The following is a 27,582-nucleotide window of genomic DNA, read 5'->3' as shown; positions in this document are numbered from 1 at the left end:
ATTCTGCCCAAGGTCACACAACAAAGCAAACCGTACATCAGAGGCTAAGACCCATGCTGCCCTTCTCCTGAGGCCAAGGGAGGCTCACTGGAAAAGGGAGAACTTGAGCTATGCTTTAAAAAATGAGAAGGACCAGAATAGGTAAATCCATGCAGATACAACACAACTACTTAATGGAAAAGGGCTCTCCCTCTGGGGGGATGAAAATCTTCTGGAACTAGACAGAGATGGTGGTCCCACGACATAATGAATGTACTAAATGCCACTGAATTTCTCACTTTAGTTCTATGACTGAGCAATTATTCATGGTTTTAATAGCATTAAAAACATAAATGGTTTTATGTTATGTTAATTTCACTTCAATTTTTTTAAAAAATGTGTTTATGGGAAGGGCTGCCAGAGGCAGATATTGGCCCAGAGCACATTCCAAGCCAAACGGACAAGTAGGTAGGATTCGCCCTGGGGGGCTGGGGGGTGGACAGGAGGGCTCCAGATAGCACCCAGCCCCCAGGCTCAATCCTCTTCCGTATTTCTGATTACACCGTATTTCTGATTACACCCAGACAGTGGGATGCTAAGAAGTCCCCTAACTTCTGATCATGGGGCTACTAAGAGGAAACAACCGACACACTCAAATAAGGGGAGTTCAGGGAGGTGTAGTTACGACTGGCCCTAAGAGGGTACAGATAAGTGATTCTCCCCCAGGGTGATTCTGCCCCCACCACGGACATTTGGCAACGTCTGCAGATATTTCTGGCACAGGGAGGGCGCCTCAAGAGGGTGTGGGCAGGGATGCTGCTATGCCTCCGTGAGTGCACAGCACAGGGCCCCACAACGGAGAATTATCTGGCCCGAAATGTCAGCAGTGCTGCAATTAGGGAATTCTGCCCTAAAGTACATGTGATTATCCCATTTCAGAGATGATAAAACTGAGGCTCTCAGAGGCTAAATAACTTGAACCTCCACGGGTGCTCTGAATCCCATCTCCTCTCGTCTGTTCAAGGACACTCACCAGTAACTGCCCTACCCCGTCCATTTTTTTCTTCTCATCTATGCAATTCTTACAGCACACAAGGATGTCGTAATATCTGCCCCAAGTTTACTCAAAGCCACATCTGCGCCCACATGCCTTTCCCGCTGCAACCCCACTTCTTGGCTGCCCTGGCCAGCTCTGCCTTCACAGGAGCCGCCACATTCTCTGGGGGAGCCCCCGCTGCCCTGACCGCCGCCCTGGGCTCTGGCCCGGTGCCCTCCTGCCTCCACCGCCTTCATCCTGCACTGACTGATCATCTGCAAGCGGCCATGGCATCTGGAAGCACAGGTGGCAGCAAATGGCTTACTGACAACTATGTAACAAACATATGATACACTCAACCATGGTGTAGTTTGTTTCCTCCATGCACCCTGCAAAACTGTAGTGAACACTGGGTTTCCACCAAGTCCAACGCGCAGAGTGGGCTGTCTCAGATGATCTGTATTTCTGTTTTTCACTGAATCAAACCTCTACCTAACGTGCCCTAGGACCAGGGTCAGCAAACGTTTTCTGTAAAAAGCCAGACGGTAGGGGCGCCTGGGTGGCTCAGTGGGTTAAGCCGCTGCCTTCGGCTCAGGTCATGATCTCAGGGTCCTGGGATCGAGTCCCGCATCACGCTCTCTGCTCAGCAAGGAGCCTGCTTCCCTCTCTCTCTCTCTGCCTGCCTCTCTGTCTACTTGTGATTTCTCTCTGTCAAATAAATAAATAAAATCTTTAAAAAAATAAAAATAAAAAATAAAAAAAACAATAAATAAATAAATTAAAAAAAAAAAAAGGCCAGATGGTAAATAGTTTAGGCCTTTCAGGTCATAGGGTCCCAACTAATCAACTCTGCTCTCCAATCTCAAAAGCACCCACAGACAATACATTAAGGAATGAGCATTGCTGCTCACAAAAACTGGCCTTGGGCTGGATTCATCCTAGAGGCCATAGTTTGCCCACTGCCCTAGCAGAATTAATGAGACAGGGGTTTTACAAACTAAAACAATTGTGTCTGTGCCCACAGACTTTACGACCACCCACTATGTAGTAAGACAGTTACATGTTTGGGGGTCCCCAGAAGACCACAGACAGACCCACACCTCCACCGTGTTCCCATCTTCCCTCACCCTAGAACCAGGAGCCCACACCGGCGCCTTGCAAGGGACAGATACACCATCAACTTGTGATTGCTGCTGGGGCACCTGGGTGGCTCAGTGGGTTAAAGCCTCTGCCTTCGGCTCAGGTGGTGATCTCAGGGTCCTAGGATCGAGCCCTACATCGGGCTCTCTGCTCAGCAGGGAGCCTGCTTCCCTCTCTCCCTGCCTGCCTCCCTGCCTACTTGTGATCTCTCTGTCAAATAAATAAATAAAATCTTAAAAAAAAAAAAAAAAAAAAAAACTTGTGCTATCTGCTAGAATTCATGCTCAGTCCCATCTGCAGGCACAGGATGCTTGGCGCTCTTAGCCCCATGGTGAGTTCAGTGCTGTTGCTCTGTTACGTAACTTCCACCATCCCCCCACCCCCAAAATCCACCACTATTCCAAAGCAGAAGCAAGAGGTGTGGGCAGGAAGCATAGGCCAGAGGCATGTGCAAGACCAAGATCAGACCATCCCCCCTGCTTCCCACCCCCACACCTCTAGGATCAGGCGGGGAACGGAAAAGCAGGGTGAGGGAGGGGCTGAGAGGCCACGGCAGGTGTCTCTCTAGAAATCTGCTGCTGGGCTCCAGCGGATCACAGCTCACAGCAACACCAGCTAGCAGCTGTCCCATCTTCTGGTTTTTCAAGAGAAGCCAGAAACTCAGACGTTCATGTCAATTAGTTGGCACCTAATTATACTTTTTAGAGCACTGTTTTAGCCAACTCTGTGTGAACCAAATATGACATAGCTAGGGGCCAGATCTGCTAAAAGTTTCCTGTCCTGAGGCGCACATCAAACCTTTATACCTACCTTTAAGACTGGGTGTGCTTACGGCACCATCATAACAGTTAAAGGAACAGCGGTCTAGAGACACTGATCACCTGCCCCAGGAACTGCACCCCAACACTCTACCCCAATGCCCAGACCTGCCAACCTCTACAAGGCCAGGCTAACCTCAGGCAGCCCAACTTACAGGCAGGGACCACATGGCAGAGGGCCACTAAGATGAACCAACCTCCCAGTGGCTGACTCAACTGTCACTTTCTATGAGAAAATCTCCTGCCACAGGCACAATATGGTGGTCTCTATAGGGCGCTCCCGTCACCCTCCAGCCACATCATGCCCCTTGTATGATCCCTATAGAAAGCATATGGGGAATCATAAACCCACTGCTCATGCCTATCCTAGATTGTGAGTCTTCTCCAGGGTGGACCAGCTTTAACAGCACTGACTCACAGAAGCTCAACAACCGTTGAATCAAGGCTCTGAGGCTAGGTTCCGGGGCTCCCCAAGAGGCTGCTCCAAAGGGAGAGGCCCAGAATGATCAAGGACACAGCAGCTGCCTCGTGCGTGCGTGTAATGGGCTGAGCGAGGCAGCAATTTTGTCTGCTCAGCGATTGCATTCGAACAGATAACGCAGACTCCACTCTTCCCCAAAGTCAAGGCGCTAGTTCCCTGTACTCTGGGGTAAAGCTCACAGCTGGGCCAGGTCAAAAGGAAAGACTGTCCACCGCCACACAATGGAAAGAGGCAGGCTCTGCTTCAAGGCAGATAGATGGCCTCAGGCCATCCAAGTGGCCTCATGAGGTCTAAGATCAAAGACTAAGTCAACAGCATATTCATCAACAGGCAAAGAATTTACTCTGGAGCAGAACTGGGCAAACATTTTCTGTAAAGAACAAAGGGTAAATATCGTAGGCTTTGCAAGCCATAAGGTCTCCAACACGGCCACTCAATTCTGCCATTGTAGAGTGAAAGCCACCATAAACAATAGTCCATGAATGGATGTGCCTGTGTGCCAATAAAACTTTATTCACAAAACAGGTGGCTGGCACAGTTAGCCAATCTCTGCTTAGAAAAAATACTAAAATAGCACCATGCAAACATTTTGAAGGAGAAGTGTGTCTTCCCTCAAGCCTGGAGAAATGCAAATGATCAACCTACTAGATTAGCTGCCACATGTTATCATTATATAACTATTCAACTCACCAAGGAACATTTAATGCTGGTAGGGCTAGGGGCAAACACGCACACACCACCACTAAAAACACACCAGTGAGGTGGGTTCTGAAAGGCAACATGGCAGTGCAGACAAAAAGCTACCAGAATATCCAAACACCTTCCTGACACCTGGGAAACTAAGCTAGAGGGGAGGAAGGGGGGAAATGAGAAAAGGAATAAGCCCCAACTTCACAGTTTCTCCATCCTCCAGGCACTGAGTAAGGACTGTAAGTCCATCACTTGCTTTCATTTCCACTTTCTGATGAGGGAATTAAGAGTCAGAGAAGCTCAACAACACGCTCAGGCTCTTGCATGGGGAGTTAAATCCAGGACTCTTGGAGTCCAAACTTTTTCCTCTACACCTCAATGACTGCCGAAACGTGGCATCGTGGGCAGACTTTCCCGGTTGTGTTCTGGAACGGGGGTCAGCAAACAAACCAAATCCAGCTGCTGCCTGTTCTCCTAAATAAAGTTTTATTGGAACATAGCTACATCCTTTCACTTACTGATTGCCTGTACTGCCTTTATGCTACAACAGGGATGAGTGGTCGGAACGGAGACCAAATGGCCCACAAAGCAGAAATTATTTACTATCTGCGTCTTTACAGAAAACGTTTGCCAAATTCCATCCCAGGACATTGTAAATGGAATTTACTCTCTCTTCCTACAATGGTATATCCATTTGGTGAAACATTATGCACCCTTTTTAAATAATTGTGACAGAAAGACACGTGGATAAATGCTATAATGTAAGTGGAAACACTAATTCAGATGTAGACTCAAGGCAATTATGTAAAATGCATATGCACTGAGCAAAGACAGAAGTGGAATACCTAAAAATCTAAATATTTAATGTTCTAGGGAGGTATATTTATAGGGATGTCCCATGTTTTCATAATAATCTTTAATGTCATTTTGGGGTTTTTGCTTTTTTTTTTTTTTTAAAGATGGGGGAGGAAAGAGCAGATCCCAAAATATGCAGCACAGGCAGGGAAAAATAAGATGCAGTGGGCAAGGTTCCCTCCGGGTAGGAAGCCTGGGAGTCTGGGCCCAACAGGGGGGGCAAGAAGGACAAGCAGCACCACCAGGTCTCTGGAGGGTTCCTGGATGCACACAGGAAGTCAGGACCTGGGAAAGAGTCCTCACTCCACCTGAAGGCTTCCAAATGCTACATCCCACACCCAAAACTGACGTTCCACAGCCTCTCCCACCTGAGGGAGCGGCAAGTCTTACCCTTTGCAGCTGTTCAGTAGCAAAACCCAGGAGACACCCTCCCCTCCCTCAGGTCTCTGCTCAATGTCACCTCCCCTGGGAGGCCTCCCCTGATGGCTCCACTCAGAATGACAACAGTCATTCCCCCTTCAGTTCATCCTCTATCCAAACAACAAGCAGTCCGATGCCACCCTTGGGCTATGGACTGGGCATGACATCCAGACCTGGCCAACCAGAGCCACAGTGATGGGTTCCAGGATGGCCACACAGCCGGCCAGACTGCTGCCTCATGACTTCTGCCCGAGCAACTGGGAGAGAGGCCCACCCTTGGCTCAGGGGTTGCTACATTGTACGATGAGCCCCAAGAGCTGCTGGTAGCCACCTTGCCTCCATGGAGAAGAGGCCGCTGGAGGATGAAGCCAACGGAGACGAAAACAGACTTTCAAACTGGACAGAAACATAGACCTCATGAACCCTCTAAGCACCTGAATGCAACTGAGCCTGAAGACAGCCCTACCCCCAGACACTTCCATTACAAGCCACTTGAAACTCCAACGGTTCTGAAACCAGCTCCCACTCTGCCACATGCAACTGAAGAGTCGTGGCTAACACGCCCAACACTCTAACAAAATATTTTTTGGTGCATTCGTTCAATGTGCTTCAACAGACACCGAGGGCACAGCCCTCTGCTACGTGATACTAGAAGCACCCAACTGTCATTCAGTAAATGCTGAATGTTGAACCCTGAATTTCTGGCCAGGCTCTGCTACCACTTGAGTCCTCACTCCTGCTAGCAGCCTCTTAACCTACTACAAACACTGAGAAAGCCAGAGCAACCAAGAATTATCAACACTGTCCTGCTACGGCTATTTCGGGGAAATCAGCCTAAAGACCTATCAATCTAAAGGAAGGAAAACTACCTTAAACAAACAAACAAACAAAAAAAAGTCACTGCATCACTCCTTTGAATAGGAACCAAAAAAAAAAAAAAAAAAGGAAGGGAGGAAAATAAGCTAAGTTTCCACAAGTAGAAACGAATTGTTTTAAAATTATACTACATGTGGGACGCCTGGGTGGCGCAGTTGGTTGGACGACTGCCTTCGGCTCAGGGCGTGATCCTGGAGTCCCGGGATCGAGTCCCACATCAGGCTCCCAGCTCCATGGGGAGTCTGCTTCGCTCTCTGACATTCTCCTCGCTCATGCTCTCTCTCACTGTCTCTCTCTCTCAAATAAATAAATAAAATCTTTAAAAAAAATAAAAAATAAAAAATAAATAAATAAATAAAATTATACTACATGCAACAATGATGGATTAATAATGGGTTACGGGGGGGGGCGCCTGGGTGGCTCAGTGGGTTAAAGCCTCTGCCTTCGGCTCAGGTCATGATCCCAGGATCCTGGGATCGAGCCCCACATCGGGCTCTCTGCTCTGCAGGGAGCCTGCTTCCTCCTCTCTCTCTGCCTGCCTCTCTGCCTACTTGTGATCTCTGTCTAATAAATAAATAAAATCTTAAAAAAAAATAATAATGGATTACAGGGTCTGTAAAAGTGATCAATATGAAGACCACATAACAATGTGGCAGTTTTATCCCAAAATGCTAAGGGTAAGAGCAAAATACAAGTTTATATGGTAATGGTACCATGACGGCAGCTCATACCAGTGTTTCTCAACCTTTTTGCTCATTATCTTTCCCCCCAGGATCCTTTTTGGACATTTTTGTGATCATCCCCTCCATGAAATTTTAATAACACAAGTATGTTGTGTATCTGTTTACATACTGCACATATACCTGGGCTTTACATACAACATTAAAATTTCCTTCTTCCTCAATAACAATTTTTGCTCCCACTGAGAATGCACAGCCTATAAACAAGACGGTGGCAGGATGGAAGGACTTTATCTGGAGTTATTGTCCACATTGCCAAAACTTAGAGAAGCCCATAACATCTTGGATTTTGGTTTCATATTTTAAGAGCGCTAAGAACTTGAGGGTGCCTGGGTGGCTCAGCGGGTTAAGCCGCTGCCTTCGGCTCGGGTCATGATCTCAGGGTCCTGGGATCGAGTCCCGCATCGGGCTCTCTGCTCAGCAGGGAGCCTGCTTCCTCCTCTCTCTCTCTCTCTGCCTGCCTCTCTGCCTTCTTGTGATCTCTCTCTGTCAAATAAATAAATAAAATATTTAAAAAAAAAAAAAAGAGCGCTAAGAACTTGAGTTCTTACTGGTTACAACAAGAAAGCAGGAGAGGTGACGTGAATGAGATTCAGTCCATTGCCACTTACTAGCATAGACGTGGTCAAATATTTGCTGACGGTAGAACACTTACTTCTTACAATCTGCCACAACAGATCAACCCAGTGCCTTCATTAGGGGGGGAAAAAGTTGATATCATCACTTTTTCTGCTGTGAATGAAAACCACAAACATTCTTTTTTCCATTCTCTCGCTTCAGCTGATTCTTTATCCCAAACACAAGCTACTGCTAGAAAGGACCTAGTCAATGCCAAAGAGAAAACCATGACTCTCAGCATTCCAGAAAAATAAGATAAAGCTGCTAAAATGTACACCAGGGCGCCGGGGTGGCTCAGTTGTTAAGTGTCTGCCTTTGGCTCAGGTCATGACCCCAGAGTCCTGGGATTGAGCCCTGCATTGGGCTCCCTGCTGGGTGGGAAGTCTGCTTCTCCCTCCCTCACTGCCCCCCCAACAGCTTGTGTTCCCTCTCTCACTGTGTCCCTCTCTGTCAAATAAACAAATAAAATCTTTAAATATATATATATAAAATATATATTATATATTACATATAAAATCTTTAAATATATATCTTTAAATATATTTTTACACATTTAATAATTTTGATTAAATAATTTAATAATAAATTTAAATAAATGTATATTTATATATTAAATATATTTTGTATATAATATAAAGTATATATAAATACAAATATATTTATAATATATCATATATATTTATATATAATACATATATAAATATATATTATATAGATATATATCGATATATATCTAGATATATATCGATATATATCTAGATTAATATCGATATATATCTATGATATAGATATATATAAATATATATGATTATATATAATATGTATTATATATAAATATATATGATATATATTATAAATATATTTATATTTGTATATAATAAAATAAAATAAAATGTACACAAACATCAGGCCAGAAACAGCAATAAATTACTAAGTCCCAAACGCTGATCTATCAGGTCTCTAGAGCTTAACGGTTCTACAAATTATCTGACCTTTCTGGGTCAAGCTTTCCCAACCCTTGAAACAGGGTTTTTAACTTAAAAATTCCTGACAGACTCTTTACTGATGGAAGTGAGCATCAAGGACGTTCAGATCTAAAGTCTTAGAAAATACAGTGCTTGAGAATCGTAATGATTTTCCGGCCCTTCAAGTTCTACTTTCTAAGTAAGAGCAAAAACATTACCTGAAATTCCTAATTCCCTAGCTTACAGAGGCTGGCAATCAAGTATTCCTACCTACTGGATTCTTTACAGAGAAACAAACAAATCATGACAGGGATCACTGCTAAGACAACCACCCACGTGTAGCAAGTATCCTTCCAGCAGATGACTTGTTTACTTCTACGAATATGTACAAATACACAAACACTGTTTCATGTGCATGTTTGAAGGTGCACCAAGGTATATATTTTAGTATAATTCTGCACTCTGCTTCATTTTAGAGAAGGTTAATGTTGAGATATAGCCACAATGATGGGCATAAATCCATCTTATTCCTTTTAACATCTTTGAGGTTTTTCATCATGTGATCACACCACATATTCACATCATCTCCCCTGTTAATGGTCATCGTAGTTGTTTCTGGCCTCAGGATACTCATTTATCTTGTATATGCATTACCTAGGCATTCCACTTCCTGATTATCTGCACTTAATGCACTCGGCCTTGAAACCATCTGACCTCTGACGACTCAATCATTTTCAACTACAAAATACAGTTGACGCTAACTGCCAGTTTATAGGAAATACAAGAGACTGAGAGACCTGTCAAACCACACCAAAAGGATGCCGTCAGCAAAATCCCACAAAGAAACAAACCTATCCTGCAACAACGGGTGAACGGTTTCCTTCAACAAAAATTGCAAGGGGTAAAAAGAAAGAGATGAAAGGGAAACGTATTAGCTTAAAAAAAAAAATGCTTTGTGCCTCAAAGGATACAATCAAGAAAGAAAAAAAAAAATGGGAGAAAAGTTTTATAAGTAATATATCTAAGCGACTTATATCCAGAAATTACATAGAATTCTTACAGCTCAACAATAAAAACCCAATTTAAAAATGGACAAAGGAAGGGATATTGGGAAAGGTATGTGCTATGGTGAGTGCTGTGAAGTGTGTAAACCTGGCCATTCACAGACCTGTACCCCTATAATAATACACTATATGTTAAATAAATACCTGTAATAATACATATACATATAAATATAATATATATATTATATATGTAATACATATAAATATACCTGTAATAATACACTATATGTTAAATAAATAAATAAAATTTTAAAGTAATATGTTGGTTAACTGAACATAATGAAAAAATAAAAACTTTTTTATAACATTAAAAAAATGGACAAAGACGAAATAAAGCTTTGCTTGACCTTCACTTTGAAAAAAAAAAAAAATGGACAAAGGATCTGAACAAACATTTCTCCAAAGAAGCTAAACACAGCCAATAAACACATGAAAAGACTCTTAACATCACTAATCATTAAGGAAATGCAAATCAAAACCACGAAAAGGTAGTATCTCACCATTCCACTAGAATGGCTATAATCAAAAAGACTGTTGACAAGAATGTGAAGAAACCAGAACTTTCATACTTCATACAGTGCTGGTGGGAATGGAATACGGTGCGGCCACTTTAGCAAACTGTCTGACAGTTCCTCAAACAGAGCCAGCAATTCTACTCTTAGATATCGACCTGAGAGAAATAAAAACACAGGCCCACACGGACACTTGTCCGTGAATGTTCCCAGCAGCATTATTCAGAAGAGCCAAAAAGTGCAAACAAGTCAAATGACCATCAACCATTAACAATGGTTAAACAAAATGTGGAATATTCATACAATGAAACGGTATTCAAAAAAAAAAAAGGAATGAATTATAGTTACATGCTACAGTATGATGAAGCTTAGAAGCACGATACTCAGTGAAAAGAGCCAGATGCAAAAGGCTATGTACTGTATGATTCAATCTATATGAAATATTCCAAACAGGTAAGTGAGAGAGAGAGCAGACTGGTGGTTGCCTGGGGCTAAGAGGAGGGAGCATGAGGAACCCCTGCTAGCTGGTACAGGGGTTTCTTTTTGGACTAACAAAAACGTTCTAAAACTGATTATGGTGATATGTGCACAACTCTGTGAACATACTAAACACTAAAGAATAACAAACTAAAAAAGAGAGAGGACTAAAAAACTTAAAAAGCAAACCAATTTGCATTGTTTCAACCTTATTTAGATCCTGAGTCGAAAAAACACACTATAAAATTATAAGGCAATTATGGAAATTTGAACATTTAATACCTGATGATATTAATGAACTACTGCTAATTTCTGAGAAGTATAATAATGAAATTGAGCTATTTTTTAAGAGTCCTTGTCTTCTAGAGATACATATTAAAATATTTACAGATCAAAGGATACAATGTCTAGGATTTGCTTCAAAATAAACTTGGAGGGCACCCGGATGGCTCAGTGGGTTAAGCCTCTGCCTTCGGCTCAGGTCATGATCCCAGAGCCCTACATCAGGCTCTCTGCTCTGCAGGAAGCCTGCTTCCCCTTCTCTCTCTCTCTGCCTGCCTCTCTACCTACTTGTGATCTCTGTCTGTCAAATAAATAAATAAAATCTAAAAAAAAAATTTGTTTAAAAATAAATTCGGGACAGAGGTAAGAAAGATAGTTATATAGGGGACGGTCATGAGATGGTAAATGCTCACTAGACTATTCTCTCCACTTTGGAGACGTTTGAAATTTTCTATTGAAAAAAAGTGCAGAGGAAAGAGAGGAAATACCTCCATGCAACATTACTGTATTGTATGCTGATCATCAGTCCCAAGGGTGGGAAGACCCTGTTTCAACTGTATTAAGACACGTGAAGGCGGTAATTGGAGGAAAAAGTTTAAAAGGCACAAACTTCCAAGTTATAAAATAAATAAGCACTAGCAATGTCACATACAACATGATGACTAACACAGGAGTTAAGAGAATAAATCCTAAAAAGTCTCATCACAAAGAAAAAAACTTACATTCCTTTCTTCTTTCTTTCCTTTTTATTGCATCCATAGAGGATGGATGTTAGCTGGGCCTTTTGTGGGAATCATTTCACAATATATGTCAATCATGCTATTCACCTTAACCTTACACAGTGATGCATGTCAATTACTTCTCAATAAAACTGGGGGGAAGAAAAAACTGAAAATACCCTGGACCTCCCTTCTGTCCTCAGCTATCACTTTTTCTGCCTCAATTACAGACTTTCCAAAAGAAGGCTTTCGTCCTGAATGCTTTTTCCTAAAAAAGCCATCTGTTGATTTCCTTTCATAATGATTTTTTATAATGATTTTTTAAGTCAAACTTTAATATTTTGTTATTGTTGGTATGGAGTTGGTTCTGGAGGCAGGCGTTGATCAATTTCCCTTGGCTAGTCAATTTCACTTCTTCCTAAGATCAAGGCAGGAGAATGGTCCGGAACCCTGAGTTTGAGGCAGAGTCTCCTTGGTCATATTAAAAAGCAAAAGGTTTTCCCTAGGAGACTCTTAACTATAGGAAACAAACTGAGGGTTGCCAAAGCAGGTGGGGGGGTGGAGGGATGGGGTAACTGGGTCATGGGCATTAAGGAAGGCACTTCATAGGAGCGCTTGTGTGGCTCAGTGGGTTAAAGCCTCTGCCTTGAGCTTAGGTCATGATCCCAGGGTCTTGGGATCAAGCCCAGCATGGGGCTCTCTGCTCAGCAGCCTGCCTGTTTCCCTCTCTCTCTGCCTGCCTCTCTGTCTGTCAAATAAATAAACAAAATCTTCTAAAAAAAGAAAAAAAAAAAAAAAAGGAAGGCACTTCAGAGAATGAGCATTGGGTGTGATATGCAATCACTAAACTCTACTTCTGAAACTAATAATTCACTATATGCTAATTAATTGAATTTAAATAATGTTTAAAAAATAAAAGCAAGGAATTTTCTAAGCATAATTAGCCCCAACCCTTGTCCCAGAGCTAAGTCAGAAAACAAACCCACCTGAGCCCCAGCTGGGTAATTAGGAAACAGCAACTGGTCTAAGTCCCTATGTACAGACCATGTAAAAATCACAGTACCAAGAACTTTACCTAAATAAAGTTATTTATTCACTGCAATAAGCCTAGGTGACAGGTACAACTATTTACCCCGACTTTGCTGGGATTTCCAGAATGGCCAACTAACTCACTCCGTATCACATAGTTTTATAGAGCAGAGTCAGGATCTCAACTCAGGCTGTCTGGCTCCAGGCCTGCACTTAAACCTGGCTGTAGGACCTTCTGGGTGGAAACCAGCTCATTACCTCTTTGTTGCAGGATCACTAATGTTCAAGGACCAGAAATTTAATTAGGCCAAAAATCATGTGCTCTGACAACAGAAGCTGGACTATCTCCCAGGAAACCCCCTTCCCAGCTCCTTCATCAGGACCAACAAGTTCACAAAACTTGCTCTTTGAACATCAAAACAAAAGGCGCATGACTTGTAAATTTAAAAAAAAAAAAATCCACGGAGATAACTCAAAAGTTAAAAATTAAGAGAGACACAGCCCCTTCGCCTTGCCCTCCGGCTCCTCCTCAACCTCCAGAAACGCCTGGGTGAAAGGCGAGGGCCGAGGGAGCTGGATGCACGGACTCCTCAGAGGCTACTCCACAGTTAAGAGGAAAGCAGGCAGGGTGAGGGTAGGCGGGGTGTTCCTAAGGAAATCCAGATCCCAGTCAGGGCTGGCTGCGAGGCTTCCCGGAGTCACTCTGCACACACACAACATCCAAGAATGACTTAGCACCAAAACACCCATAGATCGCTTCAGAGAAGGGCTGAGAATACACGTCCAAGTTTGGGGACTAAACTTCAGAAACACTGAGCACAAGCTGTCCACACCCACCTCCCTCCCACTCCCGGCCTCCCCACCAAAGACCACACCCCTCCCGGAGGGCGGGAGGAGGGTGGGCCGGGGAGGGCCACGCGATGGTCCCCAGATGGGATCCGTATGGAACAAGGAGGGAAGGGGTGCGGTACTGGACGAAGGAGACCTCGAATGAGCTAGGGAAAGAACTGAAAGGAGCGGGAGTAGGAAAAAAAGGACCAAAATGCTAAGAAGCAGTGACCAGAGAGGGACACTGCGAGCGTAACTGGGAACCCCTGGTGACTGGCACAGCAAAGCACCGGGGGACAGGGCACGAGGGAATGGGAGGGGCGGGGAAGACAAAGAGGCTGGAGAACCCACCGTCCTCTGGGGACCGAGAGCCACGGGGGACACGGGGTTCAGGGGTCAGCCAACTCAGAGTGCCCAGAGACGACACCCTGCCCGTGTGCAGGCTGGAGCGACTGCACACCAGGGGCCTGGGAAATGGGAATGACAGCGGAGCTGGGGGGTCCGGAACTGGACCTGGGACAGGGGGTGAGGGGGGTCCCTGAGTTAAGAGGGACTGAGAGCCGGGAGGTCTGAGGACGCGGAGAATGGTGACCGGGCGAGGGGGTCAGAGGACGGGGAGAGACTGGGGGTCTGCGGACAGGTGTCCAGGAGCCGGTGGTAAGCGGTGGACAGGACGCAGGGGACGGGGAGTGCCTGGACTCGGGACGCCAGAGAAGTGCAGGTGACCGGGGGGCAGGCTCCCGCGCGTCCGGGGGTCTGCGAGAGACGCGACCGGGGTCTGCGAGCGAGCGGGACTCGGGGGCCGGAGTGTGCAGTTGGAGCGGCGGGAGCCGGGGCAGCCGGGCCGGGTGACAGCGGCAAAGCCGCCACTCACCGCTCATGGTGCCGCTCCCGGGCCGGTGCCTGCGCCGCGCCGCCGCCACTGCCGCCACTGCCGCCGCCGGGCTCCAGACAGGCCAGGAGACAGCGCGCCGCCCCTCCCGCCCGCCCGCCTCGCCCCGCCCCGGAAGTGGAGCGCCGCCGCCACGGATCCGCCCCCCACGACCCGGAAGGTAAACTGGGGCGGCGGCGCGGCCGGGTCTTGACAGGGCAGAGACCCTCGCGGGGCGGGTGGCCTCGGCCTGGGCGGGACCGAACTGGACGTTTCTCTGCCCTCCTGGGTCCACAGCTGTATTGGGGAGGCCGTGAACAGGCCACGAGAAATGAGCCGACACCGTTCCAGAGAGCAGCAGGAGCTGAGAAGAGAAATAAAAAAGGGTAATGGACCAAAGCGTGGAAACCGGGGAGATGGACCGTACCGGAGGGCGCCCCTAAGAAGACGATCTTTGAGCTGAGACCTGGACCATGGCTGGGAGACGGGCCGGGAAGATGCGCAGGAACTGCGTGCCAGAAGGAACACCGAGGGCAAAGGCCCTGCCTCAGGGCTTGACGGAGCCAGAGGGAGGGTGAGAGAGGGAAGGTAGGAGAGCTGGGTGGAGGGCCTTGTGGGCCTGGTGAGGGTTGTGGGGTAAGGGAATGGGAAGCCATTGCAAGAATGAATTTATTTATTTATTTATTTATTTATTTGACAGAGAGAGAGAGATCACAAGTAAGCAGAGGGGCAGGCAGAGAGAGAGGAGGAAGCAGGCTCCCTGCTGAGCAGAGAGCCCTATGCGGGCCTCGATCCCAGGACCCTGGGACCATGAACGGAGCTGAAGGCAGAGGCTTCAACCCACTGAGCCACCCAGGCGCCCCATTGCAAGAATTTAAACAGAGGAATGAGTCGATCTGAATTAGCTCTTAAGACCGTCACTCGTCCTGGGTTCAGAATGAATTGTAGTGGGGCAGGGTGGAGAAAGGGCACCTGGTTAGGGAGCCATTGCAGTCAGTTTCCCAGCAAGACTTATGTTTGGGGCTAGGGGGGTGGCGTTAGAGATGAAGGTGGATGGATGATGTGCCAACCCGTGTTCGTAATAGGAAGCTGAGATTACTGCCCCACTTTCTACATGGGGGAAAGGGGACCCAGAAAGGTTGAAAGGGCATTTTGCCTGCATGAGTTAAAAAAAAAATACATTTTACATCACAACCCAGTATACCCATGCATATATTTAAGGAGATGTTTAACAAAACAATTCCATGGGTAATGTACTCTCTTCCATTTTTCTTTATTTCTTTTTTTTTTTTTTCCTTTGTGCTGAGACAGTTGATTGATGCAGATAATAAGTCTTGATCCGCAGTCAAAAACACTGAATTGAGGCACAGGTCCCACAGGGAAATGGAGCCAGAATTCCAGCCCAGTTCTGTGTGACCCACAGTCCCATGGTCTTCCTAGTACACTGCCTCTCAACACGCAACCTCTGGGCCCCTGGGAATGTATCTTTTGGATTCAGCAGAAGTCAAGAGCTCTTTGGAAAAGCTTCCCGTGCAGCGTTATTTATGAGACCGAAGGAGTGGACAGCACCGCAGCCCAACTACAGAAAAAGAGCTGAGCAAATCGTTGCTCACTTCACAAGGAATCTCCTGTAGTAGTTGAAAATGCTAATGATGAAGATGGAAACATGGGGAAAGACGAATGATAATGCATTAAGTACAAAAAAAAAAGTCCCATGCAAAATGGTCTGTATGCTATGATTACAATCGTGTCAAAACATGGCCATGTGTACGGACTGAGAGAATGGAGAGATGAAAGTATTTGTGTGTTTAGCTGGTGGGTTTTCTTTGCCATTTTCAAAATTATACTCTCTAGTTGTTGTTTATTTGTTACTTCAAAGAGTCTATGTGCCTAAATTGACGTCCCAGCCTCTCCCACCCAGAAGCCTAGTTTAGATCCTCCTGCCTTGTGACCCTTGGTGGAATATCACACACCTGCTTCATGGAGTTGTTGCGAGGATAATGTGTTCTACCTTTTTGTACGTCCTGAACCCTTCCATCATGGCCCTTGAGGCAAGATAAATGGAGTGCTGTGAGCTTGTTTTACCTATTCTACTCCTAACCACCCCCTTGAAACACTCTAATTCCTTTTCTCTGAGATTTTCGCCTGGTCCTCAAAGAACAAGAATCAAAAGCTGAAAGTCTACAGCTCTTGTTAGCCATAAAAAACTAAACTTTTTCATTTAGTTTGGAGGAGGAGAGGAGATGCTAGTGGAGGGGAGGGAAGAGGGAAGAGGGCATGTGAGAAGCTGGGAGCAGTATTCCATATGCTGTTTCTGTAACAGCCATAGAACAAGAAAGGAGTGTGTGTCTGCTTTCAGACTACAAGAGGATTAATAAAAATCATTACAGCAATGTAACTCAAAGTATTTATTATGAACCAGATACTTCAATGAAAAAATTTATATATATATACATACATGTGTATGTATGCAAATGGTTGTGTCTGTGTGTGTTCATTTAATCCTTAAACTTATAAGTAGATACTATTATTCCCATTCTACAGGTTGGGAAACTGAGGTACAAATGGTTAAGTAACTCTCACAGTCACCCAAAGTCTCTAACTTCTAGTACAAAGCCAAGATTCAAGTCCAAGCAATCTGGCTCCAAGAGCCAGTACCTTAACCCTAGTACCTTATTGTTTCCTGTGGTCCTCAAGGGCCTGGAATGGAACCTTGGAATGGCCCCCGATGGGTAAAAAGGGTTCACAAAGTTTTCCCATATCCCAGACCTGACACAGAGGCCACAAAGCCCGAAGACTTGGAGGTCTGTGCTGTGGTGTCAGTGGGCATCTTAGCAATGATCAAAGTCAACATATTACCAGAGGGCAACATCACCTGTTGCATAACCCCAGAAAGGGGAACATGTCAGGACCTTTGTACAACCCCCGGAAGGGAACCCCCATCACCCCCACTAATGACTAAAATTGTAGCCCAAATAGATGGGGAACTCAAATGAACTTAAACTGATGTGAGAAGAAAAAAAATAAATAAATAAAATATAAATAAATAAACAGGTTTGGGTTTAAATCCTGGTTCTGCCATTTACTGGTTTTTGTTACCTTGCTCTGACTCAGTTTCTGCCATCATCTGTAAAATGGAAGTAACAATTGTCCACCTACCTTGTGATTTATTGTATGCATTAAATGACCTAGTACAGGTAAAACAATAGAACTACCCTGGCACCAAAAAATGAACTATTAGGATTTCATCAAGATCAAAAGCTTTTGCACAGCAAAGGAAATAGTTAACAAAACCAAAAGACAACTGACAGAATGGGAGCAGATATCTGCAAACGACAAATCAGAAAAAGGGCTAGTGTCCAAAATCTATAAAGAACTTAGCAAACGACACCCAAAGAACAAATAATTCAATCAAGAAATGGGCAGAAGACATGAACAGACATTTCTGCAAAGAAGACATCCAGATGGCCAACAGACACATGAAAAAGTGCTCCATATCACTCGGCATCAGGGAAATACAAATCAAAACCACAATGAGATATCACCTCACACCACAGTCAGAATAGCTAAAATTAACAAGTCAAGAAATGACAGATGCTGGCAAGGATATGGAGAAAGGGGAACCCTCCTACACTGTTGGTGGGAATGCAAGCTGGTGCAGCCACTCTGGAAAACAGCATGGAGGTTCCCCAAAATGTTGAAAATAGAACTACCCTATGACCCAGCAATTGCACTACTGCGTATTTACCCTAAAGTTACAAACACAGTGATCCGAAGGGGCACATGCACCCGAATGTTTATAGCAGCAATGTCCACAATAGCCAAACTATGGAAAGAACCTAGATGTCCATCAACAGATGAATGGATAAAGAAGATGTGGTGTATATATACACAATGGAATACTATGCAGCCATCAAAAGAAATTAAATCTTGCCATTTGCGACGACATGGATGGAACTAGAGGGTATTATGCTTAGTGAAATAAGTCAGTCGGAGAAAACTATCATATGATCTCCCTGATATGAAGAAGTGGAGATGTAACATGGGGGGGGGGGTTGAGGGGGTAGGAAAAGAATAAATGAAACAAGATGGGATTGGGAGGGATATAAACCATAAGAGACTCTTAATCTCACAAGACAAACTGAGGGTGACTGGGGGGAAGGGAGAGGGTGGTGGGGTTATGGACATTGGGGAGGGTATGTGCTATGGTGAGTGCTGTGAAGTGTGTAAACCTGGCAATTCACAGACCTGTACCCCTGGGGATAAAAATACATTATATGTTTAATTAATTAAATAACTATCCTGGCACATAAGTAAGGCTAAGGGGTTTTTTCATTTGTTAGTTGTTTTTTTAAGATTTTATTTATTTATTTGACAGACAGAGATCACAAGTAGGCAGAGAGGCAGTCAAAGAGAGAGGGGAAGCAGGCTCCCTGCTGAACAAAGAGCCTGATGTGGGGCTTGATCCCAGGAACCCAAGATCATGACTTGAGCTGAAGGCAGAGGCTTAACCCACTGAGCCACCTAGGCGCCCCTCGTTTGTTTTTTTAAACATGTATTTACTTATTAGATAATGAGAGAAAGAAAGTGTGAGCAGGGGGTGCTGTGGGCCGAGGGAGAGAGAGGTAGAGACAGACAGAGAGATCACAAGTAGGCACAGAGGCAGGCAGAGAAAGAGGGGGAAGCAGGCTCCCTGCCAAGCAGAGAGCCCGATGCGGGGCTTGATCCTAGGACCCTGAGATCATGACCTGAGCTGAAGGCAGAGGCTTTAACCCACTGAGCCACCCAGGTGCCCTGAGAGGTAGAGAATCTTAAGCAGACTCCCTGTTGATCACAGCTTGAATCACAGGACTTGATCCCACCACCCATGAGAACATGAACTGAGCTAAAATCAAGCGTCACTTAACCAACTAAGCCACCTCGGCACCCCTAGTAAGGCTAAGTTTTAGCTATCATTATTATTACCTGCATTGGGATCTGAAAATGATACCTACCTATTATACCTTTATTATGGTTTGCAATTACATATTTATTTATGGGACAGTGATAATGCCTGATGTCTCCATTAAACTAAACACTCCCAAGGTCAGGAGCCTTGCCCTCATGCATCGCATGCTAAATTTGTGTGGCTGACTCTAGGCATCTCCTATCTCCAGGAGTACATAGGATCACCTTGATTTCCTTTCATTAGAGAGAGAAAAACCCAGTCTGACCTGAAGTATCTATGTGTGTATATAGGAGACCAGGGAACTAGCCATAAAAATGTGGGACCACGGGCTCTGCACCCTGCAGCACTTTTTTTTCAGTGAGTCAAGAATTTAATCATGAAACCAAGGCAATTTCAATAAGGTAGTGAAGTCCATATCACATAAAAATTTTCTAGAATTACAGGACAAAAAGCTCGATCGGCAACCGATAAGTACATCATCCTAAAGAGATCTGATACATCATCATCCTTCCATCATACGATTTTCAAAGCTGCTCTACAACCATTGAAACGGTTAATTATCTGGTAAAAATGGGTTTCTCCATCTCTGTGACACTAGCCAGCAGGCTATTACAGTAGTCAGTTGTTTTCGTGGTGACCAGAATGGTTGCACCTTCCTCCATAGCTGGGAGTGGAAAGAAATGGTCAGAATCAACCTTTGATTCAGAATTGACACAGTCTTCACAGGTGCATTCTTCCACTGTATACTCCAGGCCCCTCGAGAGAACTTCCTCGCCATTCCTGCTAGCACGGCCCTCCTCCTGGTCAGCATTCTCCTTGTTCTGGAGAGCCATGCCTGATCATACAGAAACACAACCATTAACCTCAACTTGCAGGTGGTGAGGTCCTTACAGTCATAGCAGTACACATTAGGGCTCCGAGAGACCAGGGTTGGCGGCGGGGGGGGGGGGGGGGGGGGCGCTCTTCCTACAAAACAAATGAGTATGTCCCGCACGAGAGGTCACCCACAGGCAGACCACAGGCCACATTGGATTTGAAGATAGACTTTGTTTAGGCCCCTACAGTGTTTTTAAGTGTTTGCTTACATGTTTTATGTTGGTCCGCATTTTAAAAAATCAAGAGATTTTTTAAAATTCAAGGGATTTCACCAGCAAATCGAGGCAACTGGCCTCTTTAAAACAACAACAACAACAACAACAACAACCAACAAAAACAAAAAGAAGATGTGGCAACTTGTAGCTGACATTCCTACATGGAAACAATTCACCAGAGTCACTAACACTTGTCTCCTTGAGGAAGGGCATTGGTTACCCTACTGTTAAAACCTCCCCCTGGCCCATTGCATTCACTGGTTACCCTCTTGGCCCTTGGAGACATTGAGGTACTGACCCTACTTCACACCCATGAAATGACCCATTACCATATGTTACAGCACACGAAAATGAGCCTTTGGCTGACACTTTAGAATTCAAAGTAAAGATCCTTCCCTTACAGAGCTTTTGGTAACAAATCAAAAATTTTTTATAATGAATCTTTTGTGATCATATAAGGAAGTAGTCTCTATTATGTCCCTATTTATATGCTGGTGAAGGTAAACTATACTACTTCCCCAGCCTCCCGCAGAATAACTCCATCTTCCAAAATGTCACACTTAAAATCACTCCCCATCTGTCTCTCAGAACCCAGGCACAAGTTAAAAAAAAAAAAAAAACCTTGAGTAAATTATGGGGAACAGCCATCGGCCTCACTTTACTGCAAATGAGGTGCTTTACAGATTATACACGGAAAATAAAAGCATCAAGGCCAATGACTGCGAAGTGTTCAGGAATCAGATCATGGGCCAAGGTGCTACAAAAATATTTTTATCTTAAAAAGCCTTTAAGAAGAACATTCACTTCTCCAAGACTAGGTCTCTGCTGCTTAATAAAGATAATAATATTTAAAATGACGGCTCAAATCCATCCAAGAACACCTGGTAATTCATTTCTAGCAACGAGTAAATTGGGTAAAAGAATTCACCCAAGCAAACAGCATTTACAAGTGTATTAAAAATACACACGTGGATTTTGCCAAATACATTTTTCCTGATAGCAGCAGACCTGGCTAGCAGTTTCTGAGAGTAAGATGTTTCACCAATGGGCTAACTTTGGTCAAAGACATGGGTGTTTGCCAAAGAAACCTCAGAACTTCAGGAGAGTAATTACTGAGGAAAGAATGCAGGGCACCTGCAAAGAGACAAACCAAAAAGAAGACAGCTCGCTCCTTCCCAAAAGTTCATTTAACACAACTGTCCTCTAACACACCCAAAAGGGCTCTAACCAAATGAATTACTCAACATGGAGACTGGGGGGGAAGGCGAGATAGAGAGAGAGAGAGATTGAAGGAACTGAAATTCACTGAAATTCACAACAGCTCCCTCTCGGAAACAGATTTCAAAGACTGAACATCAAACCAACCTGTGTTTTTACGTTCATCCTTGGATGGTTCCGAATTCATCTTCCTTAGCAAGAACATCAACACAAAAACCGTCAAAGAAACAATCAAGCTCAGGCCAAGACAGGTCCAGAGAACCGTATTTGTTCCTTTCACTGAGTTAAAAGGAGTATTGGAGAGATCATGAACTGACAACATAATATCCACATCAAAGCAATGGCTATTGGCCATCCAATTCCCCTAATTCATCAGCACTGACTTGTAAATTATAAATAACAATGAATTAGAAGACTTGATAAAAATCTCGGTTGCTAATAGCACTGAATAGAATTGAATTCAGTTCTGAATAATTACTTTGCTCCGTTGGCATTTAAATATTTAAATACTTGCCTTATTTCCTTTCTCTTTTTTGATTCGAAAAGATCTCACCCTCTTCCCCCTCCGGAATGTCTATTCTTCGAATAAATAGTCAATGTAGAGAAAATAGGTCACCCCAATGAATTCATTGTTCAAGCAGTATTACTTACTTGCATCACAATAATGTTGACAAGGTGGAGGAGGGGTGTTAGAACATCGAAGGTGACAGGGTTTGCAAGCAGTAAGCAATCTGTCAAAATACTCGTTTTGGATGCACTGCTGGGCCATCTGGAAGCTGATCACAAAAAGAAACAAGGAAACCCCAGGAAGAACAGCATAGAAGGACAAGTAAACTCTCGTCAAGCGCTCCCCAGCAAAGGTACTGACAGCAGCTAGAAGAATGTCGAGGGGGGAAAAAACGAACTTCACCACTATGACTTAGCTCTTACGGGGAGGCTGGCCACTTGTACTGTGGCTAAGGATTTGAATACCACCTCCAATTCCGGTTTCTAAGTTTGAGGCTGGGGTAGAGTCAGAGATGGAGTGTAAATATGAAGGGCAAACCACACCTGAAACAGAAACATCTTATTTATAGAGGAAATTTCTATAAATAAGCCAGGTAACACTTGCAAGGTGTGTAGGCAAGCCTGAGGCATCAGGCAGAGAGGTTCGATAACCACTTCTGGACCATCTGTGTCTGAGCTGTGCTGTGTGAGGGGCCCCCAGGGAAACAGATAAGGTCTGTGCCACCTAAGAACTTGAAATCTAACAGGGGAGGTAGAAATCCCCCAGCTGCAAGGTGTAGTAAGAACCAATGGAATGTGAAATGGAAAGGAGCATCAGGCATGCCTCCCAGGTTTCGGACCTGTGGAGAATAGCAGAATTCCAACAGAAATAGGGATGTCTAGGGAAAAGCTAAATTGGTAAGAGGGTAGAGGGCAATGATGAGGGGGCAGGAGGCTGCCTGAGGACAAAGCAAAAGCTGGCACCTTGCACCCCCTCTCCACCTGCTCCCCTCGGTAATATGTGTGACCCCTGACCGCCATAAACGAGAAACAAATAGTTAACTTGCAGAAATCCGCAATCCTGCAGGACAGGAATCTCCGAACTATCTTGATGTGAATGGCTGGCCAAAAGACAACATTGATCAAGCCCCAAGGTATCCCAGCACATTGTAGGCCCTCTTTAGCATATGAAAGCTCCATTCAAACCCCCCTTTTCCCTCACCTTCCCCCAACCACAGGGTACATAACCTGCCATCCCTCACAACCCAGGGCAGCACCTCTTTCTGCCCACGGGTCCTGTCCCCCTGCTTTAATAAACCACCATTTTGCACCAAAGATGTCTCAAGAATTCTTTCTTGGTCATTGGCTCCGAACCTCAGCCCACCGAACCTCACCTAGGTTCTAGAACTTCATCAGGCAAGATAGGTTTGGGGCATTAAATGGTAAAGTAATCCATGCTCCACCGTTGAAAATGTAGAAAACTCAAGTGAGCAGATAGAAAAACCATCCCTAGTCCAAGTTTCCAGAAATAATTAAATTTTGATGTCTCACAGAAGTTGCAAACAGGTTTGCTGCTGTGTTCTGTTTGGTCCCTCCCTATTATAGATCTTTCTGGAAGGTTTTCTGAGGATAGATAGAAAGATAAGGCATGGACGCCTGAGTGGCTCAGTGGGTTAAGCCGCTGCCTTCAGCTCAGGTCATGATCCCGGGGTTCTGGGATCGAGTCCCACATCGGGCTCCTTGCTAGGCGGGGAGCCTGCTTCTCCCTCTGCCTCTGCCTGCCTCTCTGTCTGCCGGTGCTCACTCGCTCTCTCTCCCTCTGTCTCTGACAAATAGATAAATAAAATCTTTAAAAAAAAAAAGAAAGAAAGATAAGGCACGCATATTTTTCCTTTTTACATAAATGGAATCACTTGCATTTGCATTTAACCGTGCATTGCATTAACCCGAATGGGATACCCATACAGAGATATCCAGAGAGGTCCCTCAGAAATTCAGGACTCAGTTAAAATGCAAGAAAATTACAAACTCCAAATTCAGTACAGTGATTATCTCTGGGGTGCAGGCAGGGTCCGAAAGAGACTTCAGCTCGTGTCGGTCACATTTTATTAAGCAGAATGGTTTATACATTGGTACTTGTTCTGCGCCTCTTTCGTTGTATTCATTGTTATTATTGACCACTTTTCGTAGTTTTTCTTAAGCCCAGCACCCAGCATGGAGCCCAGCTCAGGGCTGGAACTCACAACCTTGAGACCGACACCTGAGCCAGTATCAGGAGTCAGATGCTTAACCAAATGAGCCACCCAGAGGCCCCCACACCTTTTCATATTTTTTAAATAATACATAGCAAATATTAAAATGGTGATAATAATAACATAAAGTGCAGGAATTAAAAGCTTTTTTTAAATTTTTTTTATTTTTTTTTTAAGATTTTTTTATTTATTTATTTACTTGACAGACAGAGATCACAAGTAGGCAGAGAGAGAGGAGGAAGCAGGCTCCCTGCCGAGTGGAGAGCCCGATGCGGGGCTCGATCCCAGGACTCTGGGATCATGACCCGGGCTGAAGGCAGAGGCCTTAACCCACTGAGCCACACAGGTGCCCCCTAAAAGCATTTTTTTAATGAAGGGTTTGAGTTTTTAAAAAAGAGTGTGAATTCAAATTTTTTAAATTAACATATATTGTATTATTTGCTTCAGGGGCACAGGTCGTGAATTCAGATATGGATCAAGACCTCCCACTCCTCCCGGGATCCAGGCAGTGAGGTGAATGGGTGTGGGCCAAGGGCTAACCCAGCCAGTTCCAGTCCCTCAAACTCCTGCCGGGTGATAAGGCAGACAAAGGTCACAGGAAGAGCAGGCCAAGGTGAGTTTCAGGACGGGGTGGGCAGTGAGGTCCAGTTCTTTTTTTTTTTTTTTTTTAAAGATTTTATTTATTTGACAGAGAGAGATCACAAGCAAGCCGAGAGGCAGGCAGAGAGAGAGAGAGAGAGAGAGGAGGAAGCAGGCTCCCTGCCCAGAACCCTGAGATCATGACCTGAGTGCCTGAGTGGAAGGCAGAGACTTAACCCACCGAACCACCAAGGCGCCCCGTGAGGTCAAGTTCTACAGAAGAGTCAGAGGCCATCCCCTAAGGAAGGAGGTCACTGGTGCCCCTTGAGCATGGTCGTGAGCAGAAGCCATATTCTAAGTACTTAAGGAATCAAGAGAGAGAAAAGCAGCCAAGGTAGGCCCTGCCTAGGAAATCTGCCGGAAGAACAAAGCTTTGCTATGTCCTGGGAAAAGAAGCACTGTTTTTTCTGACAGATGTGCTTTGCTTGGGTGCCTGGCGTCAGGGGTCAAGGGTATTTGCTGCTTCATCATCTGTATTCATAAAAGCCCGTCCATCCGTGGGGCCTTGCGGTAGAACACTAGCTGCCATCGAAAAGAATGCACCAGCTGGGTTCTGATGTGCACGATATGTCACTGAGTGGAAAATGCTTGTCACCAAGTAAGTGTGTAAGCTGCTCTTCTGTCTTTACAGATAAAGTAATAGGCGGGGGCGCCTGGGTGGGGCAGGAGGCCTCAGCTCCGGTCTTGACCTCAGGGCTGTGAGTTCAAGCCCTGAGTGGAGCGTACTTGAAAAAAACAAACAAGCAAACAAATAAAATAATAGGTATATAGAGATACAGACATAAGTTACATCTGGACAGAAACCCAGAAAATGGACTGTAATTACTACCTCTGACAAAAGACAGGAAATCGAGGGCGAGGAGAAAAAGACTTAGCTATCACTGAAAAATCATTGGTACTCTTTGAATATTTTTGGAATAATTATTCTTTAAATAAGAATTTTTTTTATCCTTTTCTTCTTTTTTTTTTTTTTTTGAGTTTTTATTTATGTATTCATCAGAGAGAGAGAGAGAGAGAGAGTGTGTGTGTGTGTATGTACACAAGCAAGGGGAGAGGCAGAGAGAGAAGCAGGCTCCTGGCTGAGCAAGAAGCCGGATACAAGACTCAAACCCAGGACCCTGGGATCATGACCTGAGCTGAAAGCAGACACCCAACCGACTGAGCCACCCAGGCGCCCCACAGAATCTTTTTTTTTTTTTTAAAGGGTGGTGTTTTAGTCCATTCAAGCTGCGATACAAAATACTACAGACTGAATATAATTCTGTTACAGACAACAGAAATCTATTTCTCAGCAATTCAGGGTCTGGTGAGAGCCCACTTCCTGAACCTAGGAAGAATCCAGAATTCGGACAGAAATAGGAAAGCTGAAGGGAAAAGCTAAAATGCCAAGAGGGTGGAGGGACAGCCACCTTGTTATTACAATCCCCCAAGACGGAAGGGGCAAGAAATCTCTCCAGAGTCTCTTTTGTAAGGACACGGATCCAGCTCAGGAGAGCTTCACCCTCATGACCTAATTCACCTGGCAAAGACTCCCTGTCCCAAAACCGCCACACTGGGGACTGGGTCTCAACATGAACTTCCAGCAGACGCAAATACTCAGTCTGTCGGGGAAGTGGTATTAGGAAGAAGAGAGAAAGCAGAGTGACAGGCATGAGAAGCAGAGACCATGGTGAAAGGGACAAAGATTAAAGATGTCAGAGAGACCCCTGATGGGCAGAGTCCTGCCCGATGCGAGTCCTGAAAGCCAAAAGCACCCAGGGGAGCTTCTCCGCTGCTCTCCCGGGCCTGAGGAGCTGTGAAGCCCTGCAGAGGTTGTCCTTCAACCTGTAGGGGCCTCAAGCAGCTTGGAGGAGCCCAGGGGTGGCTCCACCCTGAGAGAAGTCTGGCAGACCCTCCTTGGCAGGCTATCAAGCCTCTCTGATGTGCAGGGTGGCCCCCTAGGAACCAGGGCCAAGAGGCTCATCTCACTTCCCTCTCATCCTTAGAACATAACCCATCTCCCAGCCGTTTCAAGCCGGCACCAAGAGTGCACCCTGTCGGTGGTCAGCCCAGAGAGGATTTCGAGGAGAGCCTGGGGAGGCTCCCCAGGACGGCTCTGGTTGCTTACCTTTTGCCAGCTCCGGTGTTCAGCTGGTCCCAGCTCTGTCTGATTCTGGTGGCGGGAGGCCTGTGATGCTTCCAGTACATGTTTCCTGGCTTCCATGAGCCAGAGTCAGTTTGGGTTGGTTGCTAGCCATCCAAAAATGAAAATAAAATCTTGAACCGCATAACTGATGTTTAGCTGATTGCGCAAAGCAAGCCCGAATGACAACAACAGACCATGAGTGGGGGGTGTCACGCCTTTCCCTTTGCTCCCCAGGATGGGAGCGACTCGTTAATTCTGAATCTTAGGGTCAGCTGGTTCTCCCGCAGGACAGGTAAGGAGATGAGGAAACTCGCACTAAGACAGAGAAAAGTGAGAAGAGGTTGGGAGATGTCGGACAAGACGGGACTCTTTTTCAAAGACATGACATAAAACTTTAGTTAAAAAGGAATTTGCCAGGGGCGC

The 27,582-nt window shown here is 45.0% G+C and overlaps 2 protein-coding genes and 1 long non-coding RNA gene across 4 annotated transcripts in view; 1 reads left to right on the top strand and 2 right to left on the bottom strand.

Annotated features, from left to right (window-relative positions):
• SNX29 (sorting nexin 29) overlaps positions 1–14,451 on the bottom strand; it is a 480,282-nt gene extending 465,831 nt beyond the window's left edge. For both annotated transcript variants that reach the window (XM_044233549.1, XM_044233551.1), the window contains exon 1: positions 14,404–14,451. In XM_044233549.1, the coding sequence (XP_044089484.1) occupies positions 14,404–14,410 (7 nt within the window). In that variant the 5' untranslated portion in view covers positions 14,411–14,451. The remainder of the gene's footprint in view (positions 1–14,403) is intronic.
• A 142-nt stretch (positions 14,452–14,593) lies between these two features.
• LOC122895814 lies at positions 14,594–16,875 on the top strand. The gene is made up of 2 exons (XR_006382311.1): positions 14,594–14,988; positions 15,712–16,875. It is a non-coding gene; the product is annotated as an uncharacterized LOC122895814 (long non-coding RNA).
• A 2,582-nt stretch (positions 16,876–19,457) lies between these two features.
• Positions 19,458–27,148, bottom strand: TNFRSF17 (TNF receptor superfamily member 17). Its single transcript, XM_044233017.1, has 4 exons — positions 27,142–27,148; positions 22,309–22,433; positions 21,805–21,936; positions 19,458–20,183 (listed from the first exon to the last, which is right to left on the bottom strand). Exons 2-4 carry the CDS (start codon positions 22,424–22,426, stop codon positions 19,906–19,908), a joined length of 528 nt encoding a protein of 175 aa, XP_044088952.1. The 5' UTR covers positions 22,427–22,433; positions 27,142–27,148; the 3' UTR covers positions 19,458–19,905.
• Positions 27,149–27,582: the final 434 nt, after the last annotated feature.

Source organism: Neovison vison, chromosome 14 (genome assembly GCF_020171115.1).
Source record: "Neovison vison isolate M4711 chromosome 14, ASM_NN_V1, whole genome shotgun sequence".
NCBI lineage: Eukaryota > Metazoa > Chordata > Mammalia > Carnivora > Mustelidae > Neogale > Neogale vison.
The sequence above is the reverse complement of the archived record's forward strand: the minus strand, read 5'-3'. Positions and strand labels throughout refer to the sequence as shown.

Excerpts from the sequence above, each read along its gene's own strand:
- TNFRSF17 (XM_044233017.1), bottom strand. The coding sequence starts at position 22,426 with ATGGCCCAGCAGTGCATCCAAAACGAGTATTTTGACAGATTGCTTACT. Across the intron at positions 21,937-22,308 it reads TCAACATTATTGTGATGCAA|TGAAAGGAACAAATACGGTT; the intron begins GTAAGTAATACT and ends CTTTTAACTCAG. Across the intron at positions 20,184-21,804 it reads GGATGAACGTAAAAACACAG|GCATGGCTCTCCAGAACAAG; the intron begins GTTGGTTTGATG and ends CTGTATGATCAG.